Raw genomic sequence first — 22,684 nt, 5'->3', positions numbered from 1 at the left:
AGTGGCTGCAGCAGAAGGCAGCTCCAAGTCCCTGTTCCATGCTTCTCCTGCCTCTGCTCAGTTTCCCAGAGGGGAGGTTTGGAGGCTCCGCCCCAGCTCAGGCTGATTCTGCCCAGATACTCTCTGAGTCACCTGGCAAAGCTCAGCCAGGACAGGCAGACAGGGCTGAATCAGCAGGGAAACAATCACCTTGTCCCCAGAGGGGCTGCAGGAAAGGCTGAGGGGGAGCAGGGAGGGGGACCTGGGAGCCCTCAGCCCTGAACCCAGCTGGTTCCCACTGCCTGGCAGGTCTGCTTGTGGGGCTGCATGGAGTACACTGAGTGTGCACAGGCTGTGACTTGTCACCTGCAGACCCACATCTCCCTGAGATGCAAAGGGCCTCCTCAAAGAGCAGAGTCTGAGCAATTGCTTCCCTTCTCCACATTAAACCTGCCTGGTTCAATGCTTGTTCTCACTGGTGAGTCAGTTCTCTGCGAGCTGGCATGTGTTCCTGGAAAAAAGAGTTAAAAAGAAGAAGGAGGGAACCAAACATCCTTTTAAAAGCCCCTTTGGCTCAAAAGGAGGAAAGAATCATCAGGCAGACATCTCCTGTGGCCCCACTGCTCAACAGCCCCCTGGCCCTGGACAGGACCCCCCCATCACACCACACTTCTGTTCTTCTTCCCCACATCCTGCCAGGAAAAAGTGCTGAGAGGAAATCTGCTCTGGCCAAGAGCTGCCTTTGCCTTTCCTCCTCTCTGGACTCACCCCGGCTCTCCAGCCATCCTCCTGGCCAAAACCAGGAGCTGTCTCTGTGCTCGCATGACTCTTAGTCATCCCCAGCACATTCAGCCGTGCTCTCATCCCTTGGCCCCAGGACCTTGTCTTGCTGGTACCTCTCTAACTGCCCTCTCTGGAGCAGCCCATTCCCCTCAGTTTGTGGAGACATAAGAGCCCTTCTCCACATGCACCTTTGCATTGCAAGTGCAGGCTCAGCAGCTGCCTTCGTGCAGTCATTCTGGATAAGGACATCACTTTCTGCCCATGTTTTAGAGCCAGTGTCCCTGCCACCTCCCCATTGACGGGGCTGCAGCTGGGTGCAGCTAAGAGGAGCCTTCCATCAGGGCCTTCTTCCCTGTGCTTCCCAGCCCTGTCAGGTGGTGACCGTAACTTCCCATCCCAGAACCACCATGAGCCATCGTGAACTTCTGCTGCAGCATGAGGCTATCAAGAGACAGAGCAGAGAGCAAAGGGCACACTGGGTCTGACTTGATGTGCTAGCATCTTGCTGACTTGAGCCTCCTTAGGACAACTGGTTTGCTTCAAGCCTACTGCTTCAGAAGAGGCTCAGGGGAGGGTTAACAAAGTGCTCATGACTGCTCCCAGGTGACTGGCAGGTTCTTAATTAGAAACTAGCTTTAAAAAGCCTCTCTACCAGCCAGGCAGGGTGATGGGTGGGATGGGTTTCTGAGGAGGGGTAGTAATTGCTTGAGCCCTGGTGGTAATAGAGCTCGCTGTGAGTTTGGAGGTACTGGGAGAGGAGGAGAGCTGGGTTCTCGTGTGTCCCCCCAGCTCTCCTGAGGATAAGGAAGGGTCTGCAGGCTGGATTCAATGTGTCCCCTGCTTGGGGAGGGTGGTGAAGGCGAAGCCTGCAGCTGGCTGGGCTTGATCCTTCCTCTGCATGGTGCTGGAGTGGGGCTTGGGGGTGATCCTGTGTGGCCATAGGAGCCCTCTTTGTACAAGGGGTTGTGTTCTTGGTCAAAGCAAAGTAAGCTGCCCTCTTCACAGGGAACTGCTCCAGGTTGAACCATCTCTGTGGGCCTGTTGTGAAGGTGATGGCCATGCTCCTGTGTGGGTCTTCAGGACCTGAAGCCAGCAAGATCCACCAGGCCTAAGGTAAAATGGAGCCCCCACCCCACCAAGGCAGGTCCCAGACAGGGTTTTGTGTCTCAGGAGCATAGAACTCCCTGGAGGTTTGGGTGGCAATAGCCAGGGCTCATTGGCATGGCCCTAAACCCTGGCATGGTGCAGTGGTCCCTGGGGCTGAGCCCCAGTCTGAGACTTTAGGATGACCCTAACAGCAGTGGGGGACCAGCAGTGGGGTGTGTGCCTGGCCCCACCTCTGCGAGGGGCTTGTCCCTGGTGACGTCCCAAAGCTCTGCTTGTTTTGTGTTTTTCTCCTCCTGTTTCAAAAACAAACAAAAAAAGGGAATTTCTTCACTTGCGGTCTCTCAGAAAGGAGAAGCTCCCACTGGGGACGGAGCTGCTGCTCGAGAGGATCCTGCAACGCATCCCTGCCCTGTGCTGGGCGCACTGTGCTCCTGGGGACATGGGTCCTGCTCTCCTGCTGCTGCTCACCGCAGCCAGCACCTGGCATGGTAGGTCCATAGGCACCCCAAAGCGCCCCATTGTCTCCATGCTACCCTGGGGCAGTTTGGGGGTGCAGCGAGGGTTTCCTGGGTGTCTGGTGTGGGTGCTCCATCCCTCAGGTGAGGAGGGGTGACAGCCACAGTGGTGCTGGGGACAGGGCAGTGCTGAACTTGAACTAATGGGCACAAAGCTGAGCCCCCAGCTGTGGTCACCCAAGCTTGCTGTGGGCTGGGAGGGTCCCTGCTTCTGGAGGCTGCTGCATGAAGCAGCCACTGCTGCTGTAGACAGGTTCAAGGGGCCTTGGAATTCATAGGGAGCAGGCAGGAGAACATTTCTTCTCCATGGCATCACATGGAGGGACACCAACTTGGCATTTAGTGCAGACTGGGCTTAACAGCTTCCTGAAGGTCATCCAGAGCTGGTTTATTATTGTCATTATAGGGCAGGGCAGCAGTGGAAAGAGGGTGTGCTGTGAAGTCTGTGTTGACTCTGAAGCCCAGCAGTGCTGAGGGCTGGCTTGTGGCTGCCTGCAGCACTGCCAGGGTAAGGCCAAGGCGTAGGGAAAGGCGCATGTAGCATAGGAAGAGCCTTGGGAATGGGGAGCAGGGGAAGCAAGGTCTGGGCAGGAGTCAGGAAGGAGAGGTTGAGCAGAACGTTTGTCCTGAGGGAAGCTGCATCTGAAATAAACCTTTGTCCAAACGGGTAGGAGCTGAAGGTGCTGGGGCTGCAGTGAAGGAGTTGGAAGTCGGCTGCATCAGCACCTTGGGATGTGCCTTGGGGATGCCTGAGTATTGCTGTTTTCTGGCGGTGCTGGCACACAACAGAACTGTGGGGCTGGGATGTGATGGAAACAGAACTTGGGCAGCCAAAAAGGGAAAGGTGAATCCGCCTGGGTTATGAGGCTGCAGAGATTGCCAAGAAGCAGTAACCCTCAGAGTTCTGAGGTTTCCAACCAAACAGACAGACCAGGATTACTAATCCTACATCTGAAGCGCTGGCAGCCTCTCAGACCTTGTGTGACACTTTCCTCTTGAGCTTGCTTGGGGGCACAATGAGACTTTGGTGTAAGATTCCCCCCTGGAAGGGGGCAGTCTGGGGGGAAGTGTATCCTTGAGCCACCTCACTGTTCATGCTTTCACCCAGGATATTTGCATCCCACTTGCTGTTGCACTCCATGGATTTTTCACTTCAAGCCATGTCTTTGAAGTGCTGAGCTTGTCATATCTTTTTCCATGCCTGGCATCTGGGTTGTGAAGGCTTCAGGGCTTGTAATTCCTTATGTTTATGTGACAACCTGACATGGCAGGCAGTGCCTGATAAGGGTGTTAGGCACATGTTTGTCTGGGTACTAGCACTGTTGGCCATCTGAAGCACAAAACTGCATTGTGCCATGGTTGTCCAAAGCCATTGCCTCAAACTGGAGTCGGAGCCCAGCTTCCTTCTATCTCTTGGATTGCAAATGCATCTTCTAAGAGTAAGCAGGGCAGATGTGGTGCATGCCATGGTATGATCACCCATCATACCCATGGGCTCTTGCTCAGGGGAGTGTCAGGGGCTCAAATCCCAGTTTCAGACCAAGCAGAACAAAGACGTGAAAACTGATCAGGTCCCATCAGTGGTTTTGGCTATTGAGAGGTCTTCCTGGGGTTTCTTTTGTTATTGTGAGTGATTTTAACTCCTGAGGTAGAAACCCCTAACACACACACACACACACACACACACACACACACATGTGATGAGCACCCTTTTCCCTGTGCCTTGCCTCACAGATGCTGTGTTTGACTCTGGGAAAGGTGTCCTCAAACAAAGCATTTCCTTGCCATCACTGCATGGGGAGAGCAAGGAGAGCTCATGCCTAATATGAGTGCCAGGGCCAGACCTTAGCCTGGTCAAGGTCCTGATGGCTGTCTTCTGTGGTAAGGTTCTTGAGCACCTCTGTTACAGCCTTCCCTCTTCCTCACCATTTCCAGACCATGGGCAGAAGAAAGTAATGTTTTGGCTGGCATGGGAGAGGCAGCTGTAACTGGAGGTCAGGGTTACACAACCCAAGTGTGGTAAAACCATTGGCCAGCAGTTCCTGGCAGTGCTGCGGAAGCTGCTGGAGAGCAGCAGAGACATCCTTGGGCTTCATGCAAGCTTGCACCATGGTCAGCAGGGAGAGAGCCTGCCCAGCAGCTCTGCTTCCCCATTCTGGAGAAGGACCTGTTGGTCTGACTTATCCCCGGCACACACAAAGGAGTGGGTGCTTGGGTGCCCATCACCTGTATTCAGTGTCTCTGCCCTCACTGCACTTGTGTGGTGATTGTGCTATTGACAGGAGCCTCCAGTGACAGCCTGAAGGATGCTGGCTTCTTCACTGTTATACAGAGCAACTACCCTGACCCTTTTCTGGCCACAGTATCTCAGTGGAGGATGCAGAGTGATGTGACTCTTGTTTTTCCTGTCCTCCTGGTGTGGCCAAACCAACGACCAGTTAGAACATGGTCTCTCCTCCTTGAGCCAGTTTGAATGGAGCTTTGTGTCAGAGAGCTTGTGTACCCCATCAAATGATGCTGGAGTCTGATGTGGAGGGATAGCTGAAGCAGAAAGTAAGGATAAGCATCCAATGACAGCTAAAGCAACAGAAATGTGTCAAGGCTTGCTAGAAAACACCGAAATGGGAGGAACCCTTGTACCTCACGTATGTGGAAAATGTGTGTTTGTGAAGGATTCTGGGATATGTTTTTCTCCACTTTGGGAATAAATGAGGCTTTTCCTCTTTCCACAGAAAGATAAAGGCATCACGCACGCAAACCCAAACAAAAAAAACCCCAACAGATAAAATGTCAAATATTCCATGCTCTGAAGCTCCGTGTCCTCTGCTGCTTCCCACAGGAGCAGTCAAGTGGATCCAGGCCTTGTTTAGGTTTCCTCTGGACAACTATATCATTGTCATGCACCAGTAACACTCTCCAGGGCCTTGAGTCTCATGTTCTCAATCCCTTCTTGCATGGAGGGAAGCATCCATCCAAGACTGCTTAAATGATGCTCTTGAGCTCTTATGGATGGGCTCTGATGTTACAGCCCTGAGAACAGCTGGAAGCACAGGGCACATTTGTACCCTGGACATAGTCTTGCTCACCACATGGGCTGTGAGCAGGGGTGGATGCTGCTTCTGCTGATGTGTTACAGGGACGGTGCCTAAGGCAGCACCAGAGAATGGATTTGCTTTAAGCTGTCTTTGCTACCCATGAACATAGCAACCTTCTCTTCCCTCCTCTCTGTAACAAGGGCTGTCATATCTGACCACTGTTCCCCTTTCCCTTGGAGGAACATATATGTTATATATATATATGCATATATGTAGCTGGATTAATGGTGTCATTATAGGGTGCTTTTCCCTCTCCCACCTCCTGATGAGCTCATTCAGACTTCAGATCGTTCAGCTAAGAGCTCCTATGGGTTCAGAGCAGTCTGCTGCAGAGTTTGACCATCACAAGGCTAAACCCAGGCCCTGTTTCTGTGGCCACCTCCCCAGAGGAGCACAGCCTGCAGTGACCTGCTCTGCAGAGAGCATCAAATTGATAAACTGGGCAGGTACCTTTATACTTAGTGCTATTGGAACGTGGGTGTGTGTCCCTTTAAGCTGTTAGTGAATGGGAGGGAAAGCAGAAGTGGGTGAATAGCCCTGGATAGGGGCTGGAGGGGGGTGCGGAGCCCCCCGAACACAGATAGCCCTTTGCAATGTGTTTCCTGTCCTCCCGAAGGCCTGCCATGGGGGTGGCAGCACCACTGCTTCCCCAGCCCCACGGCACTGACTCATTTCTCACTTCCCCCCACCCTAAATATAGGTGGTGACTCAAAAAACTCGCTGACACGGCAAAACAGGGAAAGAATATTTCCCCCTGACACTAAGGGCTGGAGTGGGACCCTGGTTCCCCTTTATTCAGCCAGCAGAGAAGCCATCTTCAACATAGACATGGCATTGGAAACCCGGATGGGCTGCGGTGCCACTGTCAGCATGGCCTGGGGTGCTCATCTACAGCTGTCACCATGGGCTTCGTGAGATGTTCAACTTTCCTGTGACTCAGTTTCCCACATACACTATACTATAATATAATATAAAAATATATAATAATAATGCTGGCTCACTCTGTAATGTTTTGATGGTATCTGGGAGGAGAAGGCAGTGTGTGGTTCCATGACAAGGTATAAGTCAGTGTCCATCAAAATCTGGTACCTGGTAACCAAAATACCAGTGCAAGGGCATACATCGACCTCCTGCTCTGCATAAGCTTTTCAGGTCTGTTTGAGCTCATCACAGCAAGAGAGAGCCCCATCCACTAGACCTTACCTCACCTTCACCAAATGGTGCTATGGGCTAACCCAGTTCATTTAGTAACTCCAGCTTTGTTACAAAAGGAAAACTGTTGTAAGACAAGGCAAAACCCAACAGAACAATTCACAAGCTAGCATCAGACCTTATCAGCTCCAGATGATTGGCTTTCCTGTCCCAGTACTCAAAATATTCACATGTGGGGTTTTCTGTGTTCCCTGAATTCATTCCTTGGAGTATCAGATGTGTCTGTCTGGTGGATAGAGAAGAGAGTGATGACAGCCTGTCTGAATCCCAAGCTCAGCCTCCTCCTGATGCTGGATTACTCCATACTGAGCAGTGTGAACTCCAGCAGAGCATCTTTAAGGACCATTTTTGCATCCTCACTCCTTCTCTTTCCTTTGTAGGCTCAGCATCCCTGGTGATCAGTCCTGATGTCCCTGCTCTGGTTGTCAGCACGGGTGATCCAGTCACCTTGCACTGCTCGGGGAAGTCCAGAGTTGAATGGCAAACCAAAAAGCATGTATTCAGCAATGACACCAGCAGCACGCTCAGCATTCCCAAGACCACTTACAGGGACACAGGCACCTATGTGTGTGCTTATGTCAACAGCAGCGACAAGAGCATTGCAACTGTGCATCTGTTTGTGCGAGGTAACCATGCTTCCCTCTTCCCACCTATGCTGGCAGAAGAGCCTCCTTCCAGTGTTCATGGCCATTACACAGCTCCTTTCTATGGCTGTGGTTGTGTGTGTCTGGGGACCAGTGCAGGCTCCTTGTGGGGCAGTGGCTCACCCCCAACCATGTAAACCCATATAAAATGGGGCATGGGGCTGAAGCATTGGGATACAGAGCTGCATCTCCTGCATGTGTGGGAATGACCAGAACCTCTCCCTCCATTTAACTTGGCTTTCCTTCCCAAAAAAAACATGATGAAAGTCTGCTTGGTGGTGTTATGAGCAGTGAGATCTGGAAATCAGAGACCATATTAACAGTACCCCAGATGAGGGAGAGAATCACACGAATCACATCCTTACAACATGACCTGAAACCCTCATATTCTTTTACCCCAAAAGAAGTTATACTGTGGTCGCTCCACCACTTGAGCTCACCTCTTCCCTTGTACCAGAGATTCTACCCTGGGCAGGGAAGCTGGAGGTCTGATAACTAAAACTAACACCACAATGAACAGTTTAATTAGAAGTAAGCATACTTCCCAGGCTCTCTTGCCTGTGTGCGTTTGTGGGTTGGGTGCTGTGCTCTCCTCAAATGCCTTGGCTGCAATTGGGCTTGTCGTGTGGGGTTTTGGAGGCTGAGTCAGGCAGGCTTTGAGCAGGGCTGCCCCAGCATCGAACTCCCACTGGGCAGCAGTGCTGGAGACTTGCCTTTGCTGGGATGTGTTTCTGATGCAGTTTCTGACCCCATTCCCTGGCTGACCTTGCCTCCCCCACAGATCCCAATAATGTGTGGAACACCCTGGCTTTCCGGGTCGGTGTGACCAGGGGTGGTAACGCTGAGCTGCCCTGTCTCATCACGGCCCCCGAGTATGGATCCAGTGTGACCCTGATAACGGATGGCGGCTCTCATCTCCCACCTGGGACCAACTATTCTTTCAGTGCTGAGAAGGGAATGACACTGTACAATGTGCAAAGCAAGCAGAAGGGCTTTTACAGATGCCAAGCAGTGATAAATGGAAAAACTGAGAAGTCGCCAAGAATAAGACTGCTTGTGGAAGAAGGTAAAGGCTTGGGGTTGCTGCTGTCCTCAGGGAGACAGCAGTAGCTAAGCTGGCCACAGCAGGTAGTTAAGGAAAAGCTGCACACCAGTGGAAGGAAAGATCTGAACCTGCAGTCTTTAAAAACTATTTAATGGAGGCAAAATTCCATCAGCTCCTGGCAAATTTGCCAGCAGTGTTAAAATCTTTGCCAGCTCTATCTCAGAACAGAGGAAAAAGTCCATCTATGTCCCTGATGTTTTGCAGGTCCTCAGGCCCTGACGCTCAGGACATGCCCATGGCAGAAAGTTCCTCTTCCCTTTCAACCCACAGTGCGGACTGCTGTGCTCTCCTCTACCTATACTACTCCCCATAGACACATGCACTAAAGGAGTGGTCATTGCTAGGGAAGGAGAAGGCTGGGGAAGGTAGAGAGACTGTAGAGGAGAGATAGGAAAAGGTAGCCAGGCCCTAGGGAGTCTCCAAAGCACTTGAGGTCTCTGGACCAGCTAACACTGAATCTTCCCATGCTTGCCTTTGTGTAGCTCTGGCGAAGCCTGTGTCAGTGATAATGGATCCTATAGACCACGTGCGAATTGTGGGCGAGCCTTTCAAAGTCACTTGCAGAATAACTGCTCCTTCCCACAAGTACGATGTCAGATGGGTGACGGCAGCAAAGAATGTAAGTTGTGGAGCTCTAAGGGGGAATAGGGAATAGGGCTTTCCTGGGGACTGGGAGATGTAAGAACTACCCAGACACAAGTCACCTGCCCAGCTGAAGCAGCTATTCAAGCAAGCTGTAGAAATATGAATATGTCATCACTTCCTTGGGATAACACAGGGTTAGGAAATACCTTCCCATTGTCAGGGTCTTGTTGCAAGAGAGGAGGAAAGTGTATTGCCTCAGGTGAGTTTATTGAGCAGGAGCCACAGTACTTACTAAGGCAACACTTCTCCAACCTTCTCCACCTTATAAACCAGGGCTTACAAAGTCACAAACATGTTCAGGACAGCCAATTCCCTGGAAGAAAAATATGGGTAATGGAAGGGAATGTGCTTCAGAATATCCGATTCTGGCTTTTAACTGCTAGGTGGTTAGATGAGGTTTGTTAGAAGTCCTTATTATACCTGATGTCTTTATTAAGGAGTTGAAACAACATACAAGATATGTTTGGATCATGTAATGTAAGCAGTCAAAAGGCTGACAACAGCTATTATAACCCGAACTGACGTGGAATGTCTGCCCTGAATACTTCAGTTTAATATGCCCCTTGGTCTCCACCAAATGGCTCTCTCTGACAGAGGCTCCATAACCAAGCTCAGTAGCCCAGCACAAGAGGGGGTGGGTATTTGTGCCATGAGTATTCAGTTCCACCTTCTCCCTTCCAAGGAAGTGCCTGATGCTCCCTCCCTGCCTGACAGGTCTCGACAGCTCAGAATCGTAGCTTTGAGAATGAGAACTACTTCATCAGCGATGTCCTGTCCGTTTCAGCGGTGTCCATGGAAGACAGTGGGAAGTACACCTGCATAGCTAACAACTCAGCAGGAGTCCGGAATGCCTCCACAATGCTTCGGGTAGTAGGTGAGCACCTTGATTCTGCCCCCATCCTGTTCCTAGTTTTGTTGTTGGAAACATGGTTCTTGCTTGTGCTTGAGAGCTGCGGAGCTGCTAGGAAAAGAGCTGGTGTTCCTTCCGTGTCTTGAGGGGAAGGAAGTGATGGTTGGATTCTGGGTGAAACACCTGAAAGCTCTGCTCAGTTTCTGTGTGTTTATGAAGATCTTTAAAACAAAAAGAATGAGGCGAGATAATGCTAAAGACTAGGAAAGGCTGGCTACAGGGAAGGGCAAGCCACATGAGCAGAGTATGGATCTTTGGCTCTTCCAGAAACAGATCCACATAAAAGGATTCAGGTATATTATATGCTTGTTTGTACCTCAAGAAGGAAAATTCATCCTTGCAGCTCGTAGCTGGGGTTTGCTGATGACCCAAAGCTGCTGCATACCGTGGCTTAAAAGAGCTTGGTCTGTTTCCAAGTGAGAAGCCAGCAGCTCAGCTCAGCAGCCTGTCTTCTACAGGTGATCAGGAGATACAGTTTTAGCCTCATCACTTAGTAGGATATGGCATGTAAAACCTCCTTGTCCATTCATCGAGGTTTTCCAGCTCTCCTCAGGCAGAATGTAATCCAAGCTGCCATCACAGAGCAGCCATTTACAAGTACTCCTCTGGCAACGTGACCTGTGTAATGCCTCATTTCACCCTGCAGTCTCACTGCTGAAGCTGCCCTTTCCTATAACAATCCATTTATGAAGCTGATATGAGTTTATTCCCTGTCTCCGGACATGCCTGCTGATGGCCACGCTCTCCTCCATCCTCCAGAGAGAGGTTACGTGTTCCTCACCCCACTGCAAGCCACCAGCCAGGAGGTTGCGCTGGGAGAGAGTCTGATGCTGCAGGTCCAGATTGAGGCTTATCCAAAACTTCTCCACTGGGGCTGGGAGCACACAAGCCCCCTGAGGAACACTGAGAGCACCCCAGTGCAAGGCCAGATGATCCCTGGGAACAACCGGTATGTGCTTTCTGGCTTACACCCTGGCCATGGTATGTTTCCAACAAGGCTTTCCCTGTGATACAGGCAGGCAGAACCCTCTGGATTTAAAGAGGGGAACTGTTCTTCTCTTTCCAATATTATTCCTAGCAAACCACAGTGAGCAGCTCTGATCAGGTCAAGGAGGACACCACCTCTGTCTAACTTGACAGACTTCTCTATAGAAAACCTTGCTGAAGTCAGATCTCATTTGTGGTCTGGTTGCTCAGGTGCATGCTTTCCTTGCAGGAAGAAATTGCAGGGGTGGGTGAGCAGTACAAAACACTGAGTTCCCTTGGGGCTTCTCAGACCTGTCCCATGCTCTGAGGCCTGGAGGGTGTATGCATCCAGCAGCACTGTGCACCCATGTCAGAGGAGCCATGGGACCTAATGGAAGGCACAGACCTGCTCTTCCAAAGCCTCTAGCCAACTGAGGCCAAAGGGAGACCAAAAGAAAGGGAATAATTCCCCTTTCATTTTCTTAGAAAACAAAAGTAATCCACAGGAGGAACTGCACCACTCAGTAAGCAGAATGGCTTTAGGGCAAATTATTTTTTGCACTGGGGCCTGAGAAATGAGCTGGGGCAGAATGGAGTGGGCAGTAGGGACTGTGACTTGATGGGCTGAGAAATGGAATAACTCATTCTGCCAAAGGCAGGAGGACCAGCATCCTCTGGGTCTTCAAAGGTGATGGTTTAGATGTTAAACTCTTCTTTCTGAGCTTTCACCCACCATAGCCTTTCAGAAGTGCTGTGCACTTGATGGCAAAAGGTCTTTCCTCTAAGGAAGATCAGACCTTCCCTGCTTCCCCTGCAGAAGACGTAGCAAAAGCTGGGATCAATGCTGGGAAGTGTTCACGCACTCCAGGGCATGGGGAGCAGCAGCATCTCACTGAGCAAAGACTGTGAGTGCCTGGGTTTCCTCAAAACAGCTTATTCACGGTGTTTACCCTCTCTGCATGAGCAGGTATAACAACACACTCTTCCTGAACCGCCTGCAGGAAGGAGAAGGAGGTCTCTATATGTTTTATGCCATCAACAATGAAACCAATGCATCAGTTACCTTCAGTATCTCTGTGAAATGTAAGTGCTTTCATTGCTCTTTCATTCTGCTTGCCCTGGGGCTGCTGCGCAGCTGGCAGCAGGTAGGATGGACTACAAGGGTGCTTGCAGCTCAGTGCTCACACAACACACAGCCCAAACCTATGCCTAGTACAGGGCTTCCTGGTGTTTTATTGTTGTGCATATGGAAAGTAAATCAGAGCACAGAGAATGTGGTCATAGCATTCACTGTTCATGTGCCTTCCTCAACAGCTCCTCCAAGTCTCTGCAAAATCAAAGTGGCAGCCAATGACTCCAGCATCCTTCAGTGCATGGCCATTGGCTACCCTGCCCCACGCATCGAGTGGTACCAGTGCCCCATTCACTCTGACAGGTAAGAAATGCCCACGAGACTGAGCACATCCAAGGTGTGCAGTTCCCCTTGCTATGCTGACATCCATGGAGCAGGTAATATAGCAGAGCCTGTTTGGTAACAGCAACAGGGATGCTACCCTCCTAAAAAGGTTCCTGGGAACTGAGGAGCAGATACTCTTCCTAAAGTCCTGACCTTGAAGAGTGCAGCCACCTGTGATTCATGTTCTCCCAATGCTTTTCTGAGGAACATGTGGATCCCTTGGGGAAGCACCCTGGTGTATGCTGCTGTAGAGCTACATCCTGGCTGGTCCTAGTCATCTTTCTGGGGCCTCCACAGGTCTAAAGCTCCACGGAGCACAGGATTACGGAGCTACAGCGTGATGGAGGCAACAGCAGCTGCCTGGTCAGGGGCTGCTGTGCCTCACACCCACTCAAGGAGGGAACTGCTGGCAGAACACGGCTGTAGCCACGTAAAGGCAGTCAAGGCTCTGTCTGTACAGGGCTTTGATGTTAAGGGACAGGTCTTTAATTGGGCCAAGAGCAACAAATCTCAGAACTGCAATCATTAGTTCCCTGTCTCCTCCCTAGACGGGTACAGGCACCAATTCATGTATGAGCAACTGTGCTGCAAGGAACACTCATTCTCTCCTGCTTGGTATCTGTGCAGATACGAGGACTATAGGCTGCTACTGAATGACTCCAATCCCCAAGTGGTGAACGTGCTGCCCTTCCGAGAGATGGAGGTGGAGAGCAGCATTCCCTTCCAGGAGCTGGGTGCCAACTTCACCTTCTGTTGTATGGCCATTAGCAGAGAGGGGAACGCTTCTGACATGTTTCACTCACTCACCATCACCAGTAAGATACAAGCTGGTAGCTTGGCAGAGTGGGGAAGGATGTGGGGGCTTTTTGAGGACACATCTTTCTATATGTATATCCCTATTGTCTTTCATGAGAGGTGGAATAGATCCCACAACCCCCCTGTCCTCCCAGGAGCAGGGAGGCTTTGGCATCTGTCAGTCCTGGGTGCCATGTGGGAATTGCTGGCTGGGCAAAGGCTGAGCCATGCCAGGAACACCTTATAATTGCAAGACGCAGCTCCAGGGTGCAGGAGCTGTTGCCCACTGGAGTCCAGGGGTTGCACCTTTTGATGGGACTGTTCCTGCTGCACAAATCTCAGTCCCCAGTCAGTCTGACCAGTACCTGGTGCTGCTTGTGTGGAAATTGGGTGCACAAGGGCAGCCATTGCAGCTTTAAGTTTGGCATCAAGAACCTTTCTCAGTTCCCAGTAGCATTTTGGGGTGTCTGTGAGGCCAGTGCTGGGTTGTGTTGCGTACGGGGGAAGCTGAAGTGATCAGCTCGGCAAAATGCTCATAGAGGTATGGTTGCAATAAGAGTGTTTAATTAATTCCTGTGTTTTTCTCCTCCAGGAAGTGTCATGGCCCCCCCAAACAAACTCTTCAGCCCCGTTCTCTCCACCTGCATCGGCACATCAGTCCTGCTGCTCCTCCTCCTGCTCTTCCTCCTCTACAAGTACCATCAGGTCAGATTCCCTGTTGTGTAGCAAGGGCTGCCCAGCTTCTGCTGGCAGCCACAGGCAGGGAGCATTCAGTCTGGAGGCACCAGGCAACTGCCTCCCTCATCTCCGTTGCCTCCAGGCTTCCCCCAGGTGTTTCCTGCATGTTACCCACTGTTCACACCTCTCCTTGCCCTGGTCCCTCAGTCCTGTAGCCCAGAGGTCAATGTGGCTCTTTCTTGGTGTCAAAGGTGCTCATTCTGTGCTGTCAGTGGCAGATGGATTTGGTTTGGTCACCTGAATCCACAGCCTGAATTACAGAGGGGGAAACAAAAAGTGGTTTGCAGCTTGCAACTACTTCTTACTCTCCTCCCTACTTTATGCAACACTGTCTTTATGGGGGAACAGGATGATGTTAGAAGGCGTTTGTCTCCAGGAAGACTTGGTCACTATTTTTATACAAGAACTTGCCCCATTTTCTCTGCAAGACTCATTTGCAGCATTTAGAATCTTCTGGTTGTTTCCATAAACTGTACCCATCAACAGCCACCCCTGCTCCATCAGCGGGTGACAACCTCCTGGTTCTCAGCTCTCCCTTTTGGCACTCTTCCTCTGACAGCCTATCAAGGCTGCGGATTTCACAGCAAAGTTCTGGTGCTGGTTGTCAGAAGATCCAATGGAGCCCTCTCCCAAACACCTACAGCTTTGCAGGCAGAGATGTATTGGGCCTGTAGTCCAGAGACATGAAGGGTGCATTGATGTGCAAGTAGCTCTGAAGAAAGAGCTTTTAGGAAGGTTTTGCAAGCCCAAGAAAAGCAAGATGTGTTTATAAACAGTCTTGCCTATCTCAGCCATGAGCTTCTTTATCCAGTGCTGTAGGTGAATCGTGGAACAGAAAGCAACAATGCTCACTCTCTGGGAGCAGACAATAGCAAATACACTGAGTGCATGTGGCATCTTTTATAAGGGACCTCCACCACAAACCGTGCTGCTTGGAGCATCCTGTCTGAGCCTTTTTCAGCAGCCTGCATGGGCGAGGATGTTCAGCTCTCAGGCAAAGAAAATAGAAGCAGTGTGGGGGAGAAAACAAGCAGATGCTTTGCATCAAAACTGCAGATCTGTATGATTCAGTTATGGTCCCTTCTGCCTGTGCTAACCCAGCTTTGAGCATCTCCTCATATGCTGCATCCTTCTCTGCAACTATGTGGAAGTGGTGAGGAGAAGCACTCCAGCACACACCTCCTGGTAGCTGGACCTGAGGGTTTATATCACAGCCATTGTCATTCCACCCTGTCTGCCTTGATGGATCTGAAACTGCCTTTACCACACTGGTCCTTGCCTGTCTCCTTGAGCAGGAGCAAAGACCATGCACACGAAGCTATTGCACTGTCTGTATCTGTATTTGTGCTCCAGCCTGGCTCCTGAGCATGAAAGACAACCGGCAGCACAAGCTCTGCCCACAGGCTCCATCCAGCACTGCATCTCTCTGCCTTGCCGGGTTACTTCTGCCATGAGATTCACGGAAAAGAGAAGAGATTCTGACTTCTCTTTCTCCATTTCTTTTTTCCCCTGTAAGGGAGGTGGGGCTGGGGCAGCCCCACTGCCCTCCTGCTCTCAGCAGCACGGGGTATCAGGGAAGGGGACCCAGTGCGGACATCTCCCTCCAGCACCAGCTGGGCACTGTCAGACACTGGCCTGGTGGAGCATTGCTGGTCCCAGCTCTGCCATCCCAAGTGAGGTCATGGGGCTGCTTTAAGGAAGAGGCAGGAGAGCTTCCTGCAACCATGGGTCATGACTTGGAGGGGCTTTGGAACAGCAAAGGGACCAGGTTATCCAGGAAGACCCTGTCTCACTCAGTCCAGGTTCAAAGCAAGAAGTCTTTGATGGGCTGAAGCCTGTCTTCCTTCTGTGCCTGCAGAGTGAGAGCTGGGACTGGGGAACCCCCGGGACTTGAGGAATATGGAATAACTGGAGTCTCTTCCTTACAGAAACCCAAGTACCAGGTGCGGTGGAAGATCATTGAGGCCTGTGAAGGGAATAACTACATCTTTATCGATCCCACTCAGCTCCCATACAATGAGAAATGGGAGTTCCCCAGGAATAACCTCCAGTTTGGTAAGAAACTTTTCTCACTGCTTACCTGGTGGTGTGCAGCTCATCACAGAGCTGAAATGCTCCAAGGGGCAGAGCCAAAGCAACTGGTCAGTATCCAAAGCTGCATCTGGGCATTACAGCAACATCCTTAACCAGGCATTGCTGCCCTCTTCCACACAGGCTGGCAAATCTTAGGGTACAACCTCCCTCTGTTGCTCTGAGGAAGGTTGATAGGATCATGTCCCTCCTCTGGTACAGAGCTGGTGAGCCCATGGTTGGACATGGCCTCTTTCCTACCCTCTTTGCTCACAGCAAAGTTCCCCTCAGATGTTAACCAGCTCCTGACTAAGAGATGTGTCATCTTGTCTGGGCTCAGCAGGAATCCCCTCCCACCAGACATCCTCCTCAAGGCTCATGCAGGACAACTGCTCAATCTTTTTCTATGAAGTATCTCGTGAGCACATTTTTTTATTCCCTTTGCAGGAAAAACTCTTGGAGCAGGAGCCTTTGGCAAAGTGGTAGAAGCCACTGCTTTTGGGCTGGGCAAAGAAGATTCCGTCCTCAAAGTTGCTGTGAAGATGCTAAAGTGTAAGCCCAGAGCAATCTTCCAAGGCTGAAACCCCCCCCACATCCTTTGGGCAGGATGCAGTGTGTGCTCACCATGTGTGGTGCTCTTACTTTTGTTGGATGTTCCTGTGACAAGTACTGGTGTTGGAATGACACTGCTGCCATCCTTGTGGACATGCATGGCCAAAGGCACAGAGGATGCAATTTCCTCTGAGTGTGTCTCCTCCTTTTGTTCCATACCTGTGTCTACATGTTTTTCTGTCCTCTCCCTGTATCTCTTCCTTTCCCCTTCCTCCCTTCTTCACACAGCCATTCCTCTCTTGTCTTGCAGCATCAGCAGACACGGACGAGCAGGAGGCTCTCATGTCTGAGCTGAAGATCATGAGTCACTTGGGACACCATGAGAACATTGTCAACCTGTTGGGAGCATGTACCTATGGAGGTAGGATCCTGCAGCCCTGCTTCCCCATGGACACCTCCCATTGCCTGCCCCTCTGGGGCTCTTCCCTCTCCTCATCTCACAGCAGAGAGCTGATGATCTTGGCAGTGGTTTTTGAACATGTAACTGTGCAAGGGCCCATTTCCAGACATGCTCATGTGCAGTATGGGTCCTGCTGCCCTCCCAGGGAAAGCAGTCTCCAGTAACATCAATTCTTAATTAACCCTTCCTGCCTCTCTCCCAGGCCCAATCCTCGTCATCACCGAGTACTGTCGCTATGGAGATCTGCTGAATTTCCTCCGGAAGAAGGCTGAATCCATCATTATCCAGGATTCCGCACTGGATGTATCTTTAGATAGTGCTGCTGATTACAAAAACATTGACCTAGAGAAGAAATACATCCGTAGGTAAGAGCAGAGTGCAGGTGGCCACAGGACTGGGTACTTGCTGGGAGAAGTGTGCTGGGTAAAGCCTGAGGCCAAAGCTTTGGGGACTCGCAGAACACCAGGATGTAAAAGCCGCTGGGATTGTGTATGTTTAGATTTGGTTACACGTCCAAGCTTTTCAGTGTTTGACAGCAGTCATTGAATATCCCAGAATAAACGCATATTTCAACCCAGCCTGTCCTCCCACGATCTGGAATCAAAACTTTCTGGCTTCCTGCACTTTTGGGCACATGGGTTTTATAGGACAAGAGACTGAGCACTCCCCATCAGCTAAGGGCAGCCCCTTGACAAAAGGGTAGCAGTATTTGGACCCCCACACCATAAGGCACCTCAGTCTGAATTAGCCTCAACACAGACTTTCCCTTCATCCTCAAGCCCCAGGCTAAGCCACTTCCCACAGGCAGGGACATGGTTTGTTCTTTCAGTGGATATGAAGGGCAGAAGGTACTGCTGGAGGGTTGCTAACAGCCTGCCTCCATCTCTCTTGGTTCTGACTCAGTGACAGTGGCTTTTCAAGCCAGGGTTTGGAAATGTATGTTGAAATGAAGCCCGTGTCGTCAGCATCATCCTCAGCATCATCAGATTCTGCGCAAGCCAGGGGTGAGTTAAAGGTTCACTTCCGAGTTTCCATGATTGCCTTATCCTGGCCCTACCCCGTGTGGTTTATCCTGGGGAGCCAGCACACAGCACAGCTTTTGGTACTCACCAGGTTTGCAGCAGCTCTGCAACTTCACTTTGAATTTCAGGGAAAAGCCCAGAGGAAGAAGATGGAAGCAGGGAGGACCTCCGTCCCCTCAACCTCTCTGACCTCCTGCAGTTCTCCAGCCAAGTGGCCCAGGGCATGGCATTCCTTGCATCAAAGAACGTGAGTACCAACACAACTGTTCCCAGCATCCCAACTGGGAAATGCCAGTGCAGGCAGCAGGCACCATTCATCCTTGTCTGCATGGGACATGGGATATTTTTGGAAGGGGTGGCCAAGCTCAAGCAAACTGCTGCTGGAAATGGGCCTCTGCTCTGTTTGCTGGGTTCAGACATGCTGTGCCATGGTGTCTGGTGTCCCCTTCAGAGCCTTTGTCTCCCCTGGGTTACAGGCGGTGCTAAGGATGGGCTGTGTGTCCTGCTGGTATCACCATTTCTCCCCAGCTTTTGCACAAGGTCAGGAACTTTGATATGAAGTTTTCTTGCCTTGGCAGCTTCCCCACTGCCCCAAGGACAGGGAACCGAAAGTGGCCATTGAGCTGTCTGCCAGAGCTGGCTCATTTGGAGTACCAGAGAGTCACTGTGTGACTGTCTCAGAGATGAGGACACAGTGTCAACCTCTGCTTCCAAGCTTCCTCCCACGGGGAAGATGATGGCCCCTTGAGTGACTACAGCATGAAATGCTATGTTGCACCAGCGTTGCAGAGCCTGTACTCCTTGTACGTGACACATGGCAGGGGCTTTTCAAGCAGTACATGTTCCCTTTGCCTCTGTTAAGTGTTGTTTCAGTGACAGGCCCCAGGCTGCAGGGAATCAGCTGGGACTGCTGAGGGATGGTGGCTGGGTCTCAGTTGTGCTCTCATCTCTCCAGTGCATCCACCGTGATTTAGCAGCCAGGAATGTGCTCATATCAGATGGACGGGTAGCCAAGATCTGTGACTTCGGCCTGGCCCGGGATATCATGAATGACTCAAATTATGTTGTAAAAGGCAATGTAAGTAATTGAAATGGGGACAAGAGAAGGTACAAGGGTAGGGTGCAGCTGGAGCATGAAGGATGTGGGATAGGGTAAGCTGCCAGCTTGTCCCAGGCTGCAGGACTCTCTGCTCTTCCAGGCCCGCCTGCCCGTGAAGTGGATGGCCCCAGAGAGCATCTTTGACTGCATTTACACAGTGCAGAGTGATGTGTGGTCTTATGGCATCCTTCTCTGGGAGATCTTCTCCCTTGGTAAGAAAGAAATGAGCTTACAAACCTCTTGTTTTCCATGGCTTTACCATTGCCTCAGCAAAAGAGATTCCAAAGAAATGGATCCTGGATGATTTACTGTAAATCAAAACTCCCTGACAACAAGTAGCAGTGGCTCAGGCAATGCTCCAGGCTGCCTGTAGCCACCCTATAGGGCTGGAGTGTTACCAGGCTCTGACCTGAGAGCCACCTCTGCTTCTGTCACTGTCACAGGTAAAAGTCCATACCCCGGCATGGTGGTGAACAGCAAGTTCTACAGCATGGTGAAGCAGGGATACCAGATGGCCAGGCCCGACTTTGCTCCCTTGGAAATGTGAGTGGATGTGCTGAAGTAACACTAGGGGTGACAGGGTCACTGGAGCTGCTTCCTGGGGCCCAGGAAGGCGGCGCTGGGACCTTGGTCCAGGAGTGTATGCCCTTGAGCTTCAGGCTGGATCCTACTGGCTGCTCCTTGCTCCTGTAGGAAAGCAGAACCTGGGACAATCAGTTAGGATGCTCTATCCACTATCTCCTGTTTATGGATAGACAAATGGGAGCACTTACACATTACATTCCTGGCCTTGGTGTGTTTTCTTCCACTTAAAGTCAGCTAGTTTTGACTCTAGGACTATAAGACAAGTCTGAGTAGGTTACAGGAAGATAATGAGTTTAACCTTAAAGAATAAAGTACTGAAGGCATAAAGCTCCTTATTGATGGATTAGTTTATCCACTTCCATGTTCACCTTTACCTGGAGCACTGCACATGCCCTGACCCTGGGTTTTATAGTCAGGGGACTGCTCAGTACTGTGTGCCTGAAATAGAGTACGGCACAAAGAAGCACAGAGCCTGCAGCAGCACAGTGCAGCCACCCTGTCCCTGTTTGGCTCTGCAGGTACACCATCATGCAGGCGTGCTGGAGCCTGGAGCCCACAGCGAGACCAACCTTCGACCAGATCAGCGGCTTCATCCAGAAAGAACTGGAGGTGCATAAGGGGCAGGTGAGGATTTTTTAAGGGAATGGGGGAGATGTGCTTTCCCCCTACATGAACTTAGCTCCTGGACACCTCTCCTGGTGCTGATCCTTGCCTTTAACTGATGGGAGCAGTTCAGTGCTGGTGGGCAGTGCAGAAAGGCATCCAGATTTCCCTGTGCTCAAGGGTCAAGCCGCTCCCCACCATGACCAAAGGAGGCTGGACAAAGAAATACAGCTGCTTTGTAGCAACCTCTATGGGCAGCACAGCAGCCCTGCCCCATCCCATTTCCCTGGACTGGACAAAAGGCACACTCCTTTATCACTAGCCATCCTGCAGCTCCACAAAAGCATGGGCTAGCCATGCCTTGTGGGCAAAGGGCAGCACTGACTGAGCATCCAGCCCTAGCTGGTCATCCTCTCATGTCCTACACCACTGAAGGGACTGAAACACACTTGAAGTGGGTTTTTTGTCTTTTCTTGATTTCAAGGACTACACCAACCTCCCCTCCACCACCGAGGAAGACAGTGGCTGTGATACCTCTGGCTGCTGTGAGGAGTCCTGCGAGCAAGAGGATAGTGGGCAGCCCCTTCTCAAGGGCAACAACTACCAGTTCTGTTAGCTGGTACCATTGCCCTGGGTGGATCTCAGCCTCATGGATCTGCAGAGTGCATGGTGCTGCCCTGCCCTAGGGCAAAGACGCCTTCAGCTTTGGCTCTCCTTCTTCTTCTGAAGTATGAGTGTTACAGACTCCCTCACTGAAATGACAGTGCTAGAGTGACTCAAAACCAAGACCCACCATAGGGTCCCTGAGGCCTTACCTGATGCATAGCATAGGTTGTGAGGATGCAAACACACTCCATCTTTACAAGGTACAGAGAGGTCCCTGGCACCTGCCTCCCCATCCCCAGTGGGGCTGTGTTTTGGTTTTGTAGGGTTTTTCAAGTACTAGTTGCAGCCAAGTAAGACATTCCCACAACTGAACCCTTGTGTTTTATTAGCACATCTTGAAGCTGGAACTACTTCAGACAGCAGAAGCAGTCCTCTTTCTCGGTTGTTCTGCTCTCTTGCCTTTGCCAGTCTGACCCTGGATGGTGCAGAGTGAGTGTTTAGATAGGTAAAACCTCTACTTAGCATTAAATACGCATTAACCTCTACATTTCCTCACCCAATCTACCTCTACACAGCTGATGCTTTGGCATGGAGTATTTGGGTGAAGCGAGCCAAGGAGCCAGCCCCAGGGTTATGTGAACCTGGGGATGAAGGGCAATTATTTCTCAGGTAAAAAACAGACATAACTGGTGTGCTTCCATGTCAGCACTGAACACATCCCCAGTCCAGGAAAGAACGGCAGCTTAAACATATCCGGAAATGATCAACATAACACACATCCTACAAACCTTCTGCGTTATTAAACATGTAGCAATCACTGCCTTTGTCCCAAACACAGATATGCTCTTGTACATATTTTCCTGAGTGTATATTTAATAGAAGAGCTGAGATAGAGAACAGTTTTTCATAAGCTAGGGCCTGATGCCCTTAAACTTACTTCTCATCGAGCTCTTCTTCGGGGCTACTAGTGCCAGTAATAGAAGTAGCTAATGAATCTTCTTAACTTCACCTGGCTCTGTACACCAGGTACAGGCACTGACAGGACTCAGGCAAACTACAGTGAGACATGACTATCACAAGTGGCCTTGGTCATACCCTGAGCAGTTAGCTTGTAGGCCACTTCTGATTATAGTAACCCTGGGTTTATGCTAACACTGAGTGATTCTTTCCTCCTTACTAAACACAAAGCTAATTTATTTCTATCTGTCAGCATTATAAAAAATGAAATGTTTAGCAAAGTGAGTCTCTAGTCTAGAGCTTTAAAAGAACTGTTCTTAAAGAGGAATGGATCAGAGCACAGGTCTGCAACTCTGTTCCAACTCCTCAGACACATCTTTCCCATTACAAGTTCTCAAAACCATTCAATTTTGTGTAATGCAAAAACTTATTAAAACCAAGATTTTAAAGCACTTGCTCTGAGTGGCCTGTCTGTAACGGAGGAAAAATGTAGCCACCGTGAATGAATACAATAGGGGAGTAATTTGAATTGTGATGATGGGACATGTAACAGTCACTGCATTTGAGATGAGCACACAACAGCCACCAAGGGCAGGGGAGAGGCAGAACGGTCCTGGTGAGCAGAGACTCGGGGTTACTGCAGCAGAACCTCCTACAGCAATTGTTTAGATGCAGCAGGAGCTCCTACCCAGGCTATTAAACACATCCTGAAGAGAAATTACTGTCATGGGCTGTAGACCTCCTCTGAGTCACCTCAGGAGCTGCCCTGGGAAAGGAAAG

At 50.6% G+C, this 22,684-nt stretch overlaps 1 protein-coding gene across 1 annotated transcript; it reads left to right on the top strand.

Annotated features, from left to right (window-relative positions):
• Window positions 1-2,217: 2,217 nt before the first annotated feature.
• CSF1R (colony stimulating factor 1 receptor) lies at window positions 2,218-22,356 on the top strand. Its single transcript, XM_005147206.3, has 21 exons — window positions 2,218-2,357; window positions 7,072-7,317; window positions 8,117-8,401; window positions 8,923-9,059; window positions 9,800-9,959; window positions 10,755-10,944; window positions 11,929-12,044; window positions 12,276-12,396; window positions 13,045-13,232; window positions 13,805-13,917; window positions 15,879-16,005; window positions 16,468-16,572; window positions 16,883-16,993; window positions 17,235-17,397; window positions 17,936-18,036; window positions 18,183-18,301; window positions 19,010-19,132; window positions 19,254-19,365; window positions 19,597-19,696; window positions 20,257-20,362; window positions 20,826-22,356. Exons 1-21 carry the CDS (start codon window positions 2,309-2,311, stop codon window positions 20,955-20,957), a joined length of 2,904 nt encoding a protein of 967 aa, XP_005147263.2. The 5' UTR covers window positions 2,218-2,308; the 3' UTR covers window positions 20,958-22,356.
• Window positions 22,357-22,684: the final 328 nt, after the last annotated feature.

Source organism: Melopsittacus undulatus, chromosome 10 (genome assembly GCF_012275295.1).
Source record: "Melopsittacus undulatus isolate bMelUnd1 chromosome 10, bMelUnd1.mat.Z, whole genome shotgun sequence".
NCBI classification, from domain to species: Eukaryota; Metazoa; Chordata; class Aves; order Psittaciformes; family Psittaculidae; genus Melopsittacus; species Melopsittacus undulatus.
The sequence above is the reverse complement of the archived record's forward strand: the minus strand, read 5'-3'. Positions and strand labels throughout refer to the sequence as shown.

Excerpts from the sequence above, each read along its gene's own strand:
- CSF1R (XM_005147206.3), top strand. The coding sequence starts at position 2,309 with ATGGGTCCTGCTCTCCTGCTGCTGCTCACCGCAGCCAGCACCTGGCAT. Across the intron at positions 19,366-19,596 it reads CTGGGAGATCTTCTCCCTTG|GTAAAAGTCCATACCCCGGC; the intron begins GTAAGAAAGAAA and ends TCACTGTCACAG. Across the intron at positions 19,697-20,256 it reads GACTTTGCTCCCTTGGAAAT|GTACACCATCATGCAGGCGT; the intron begins GTGAGTGGATGT and ends TTGGCTCTGCAG.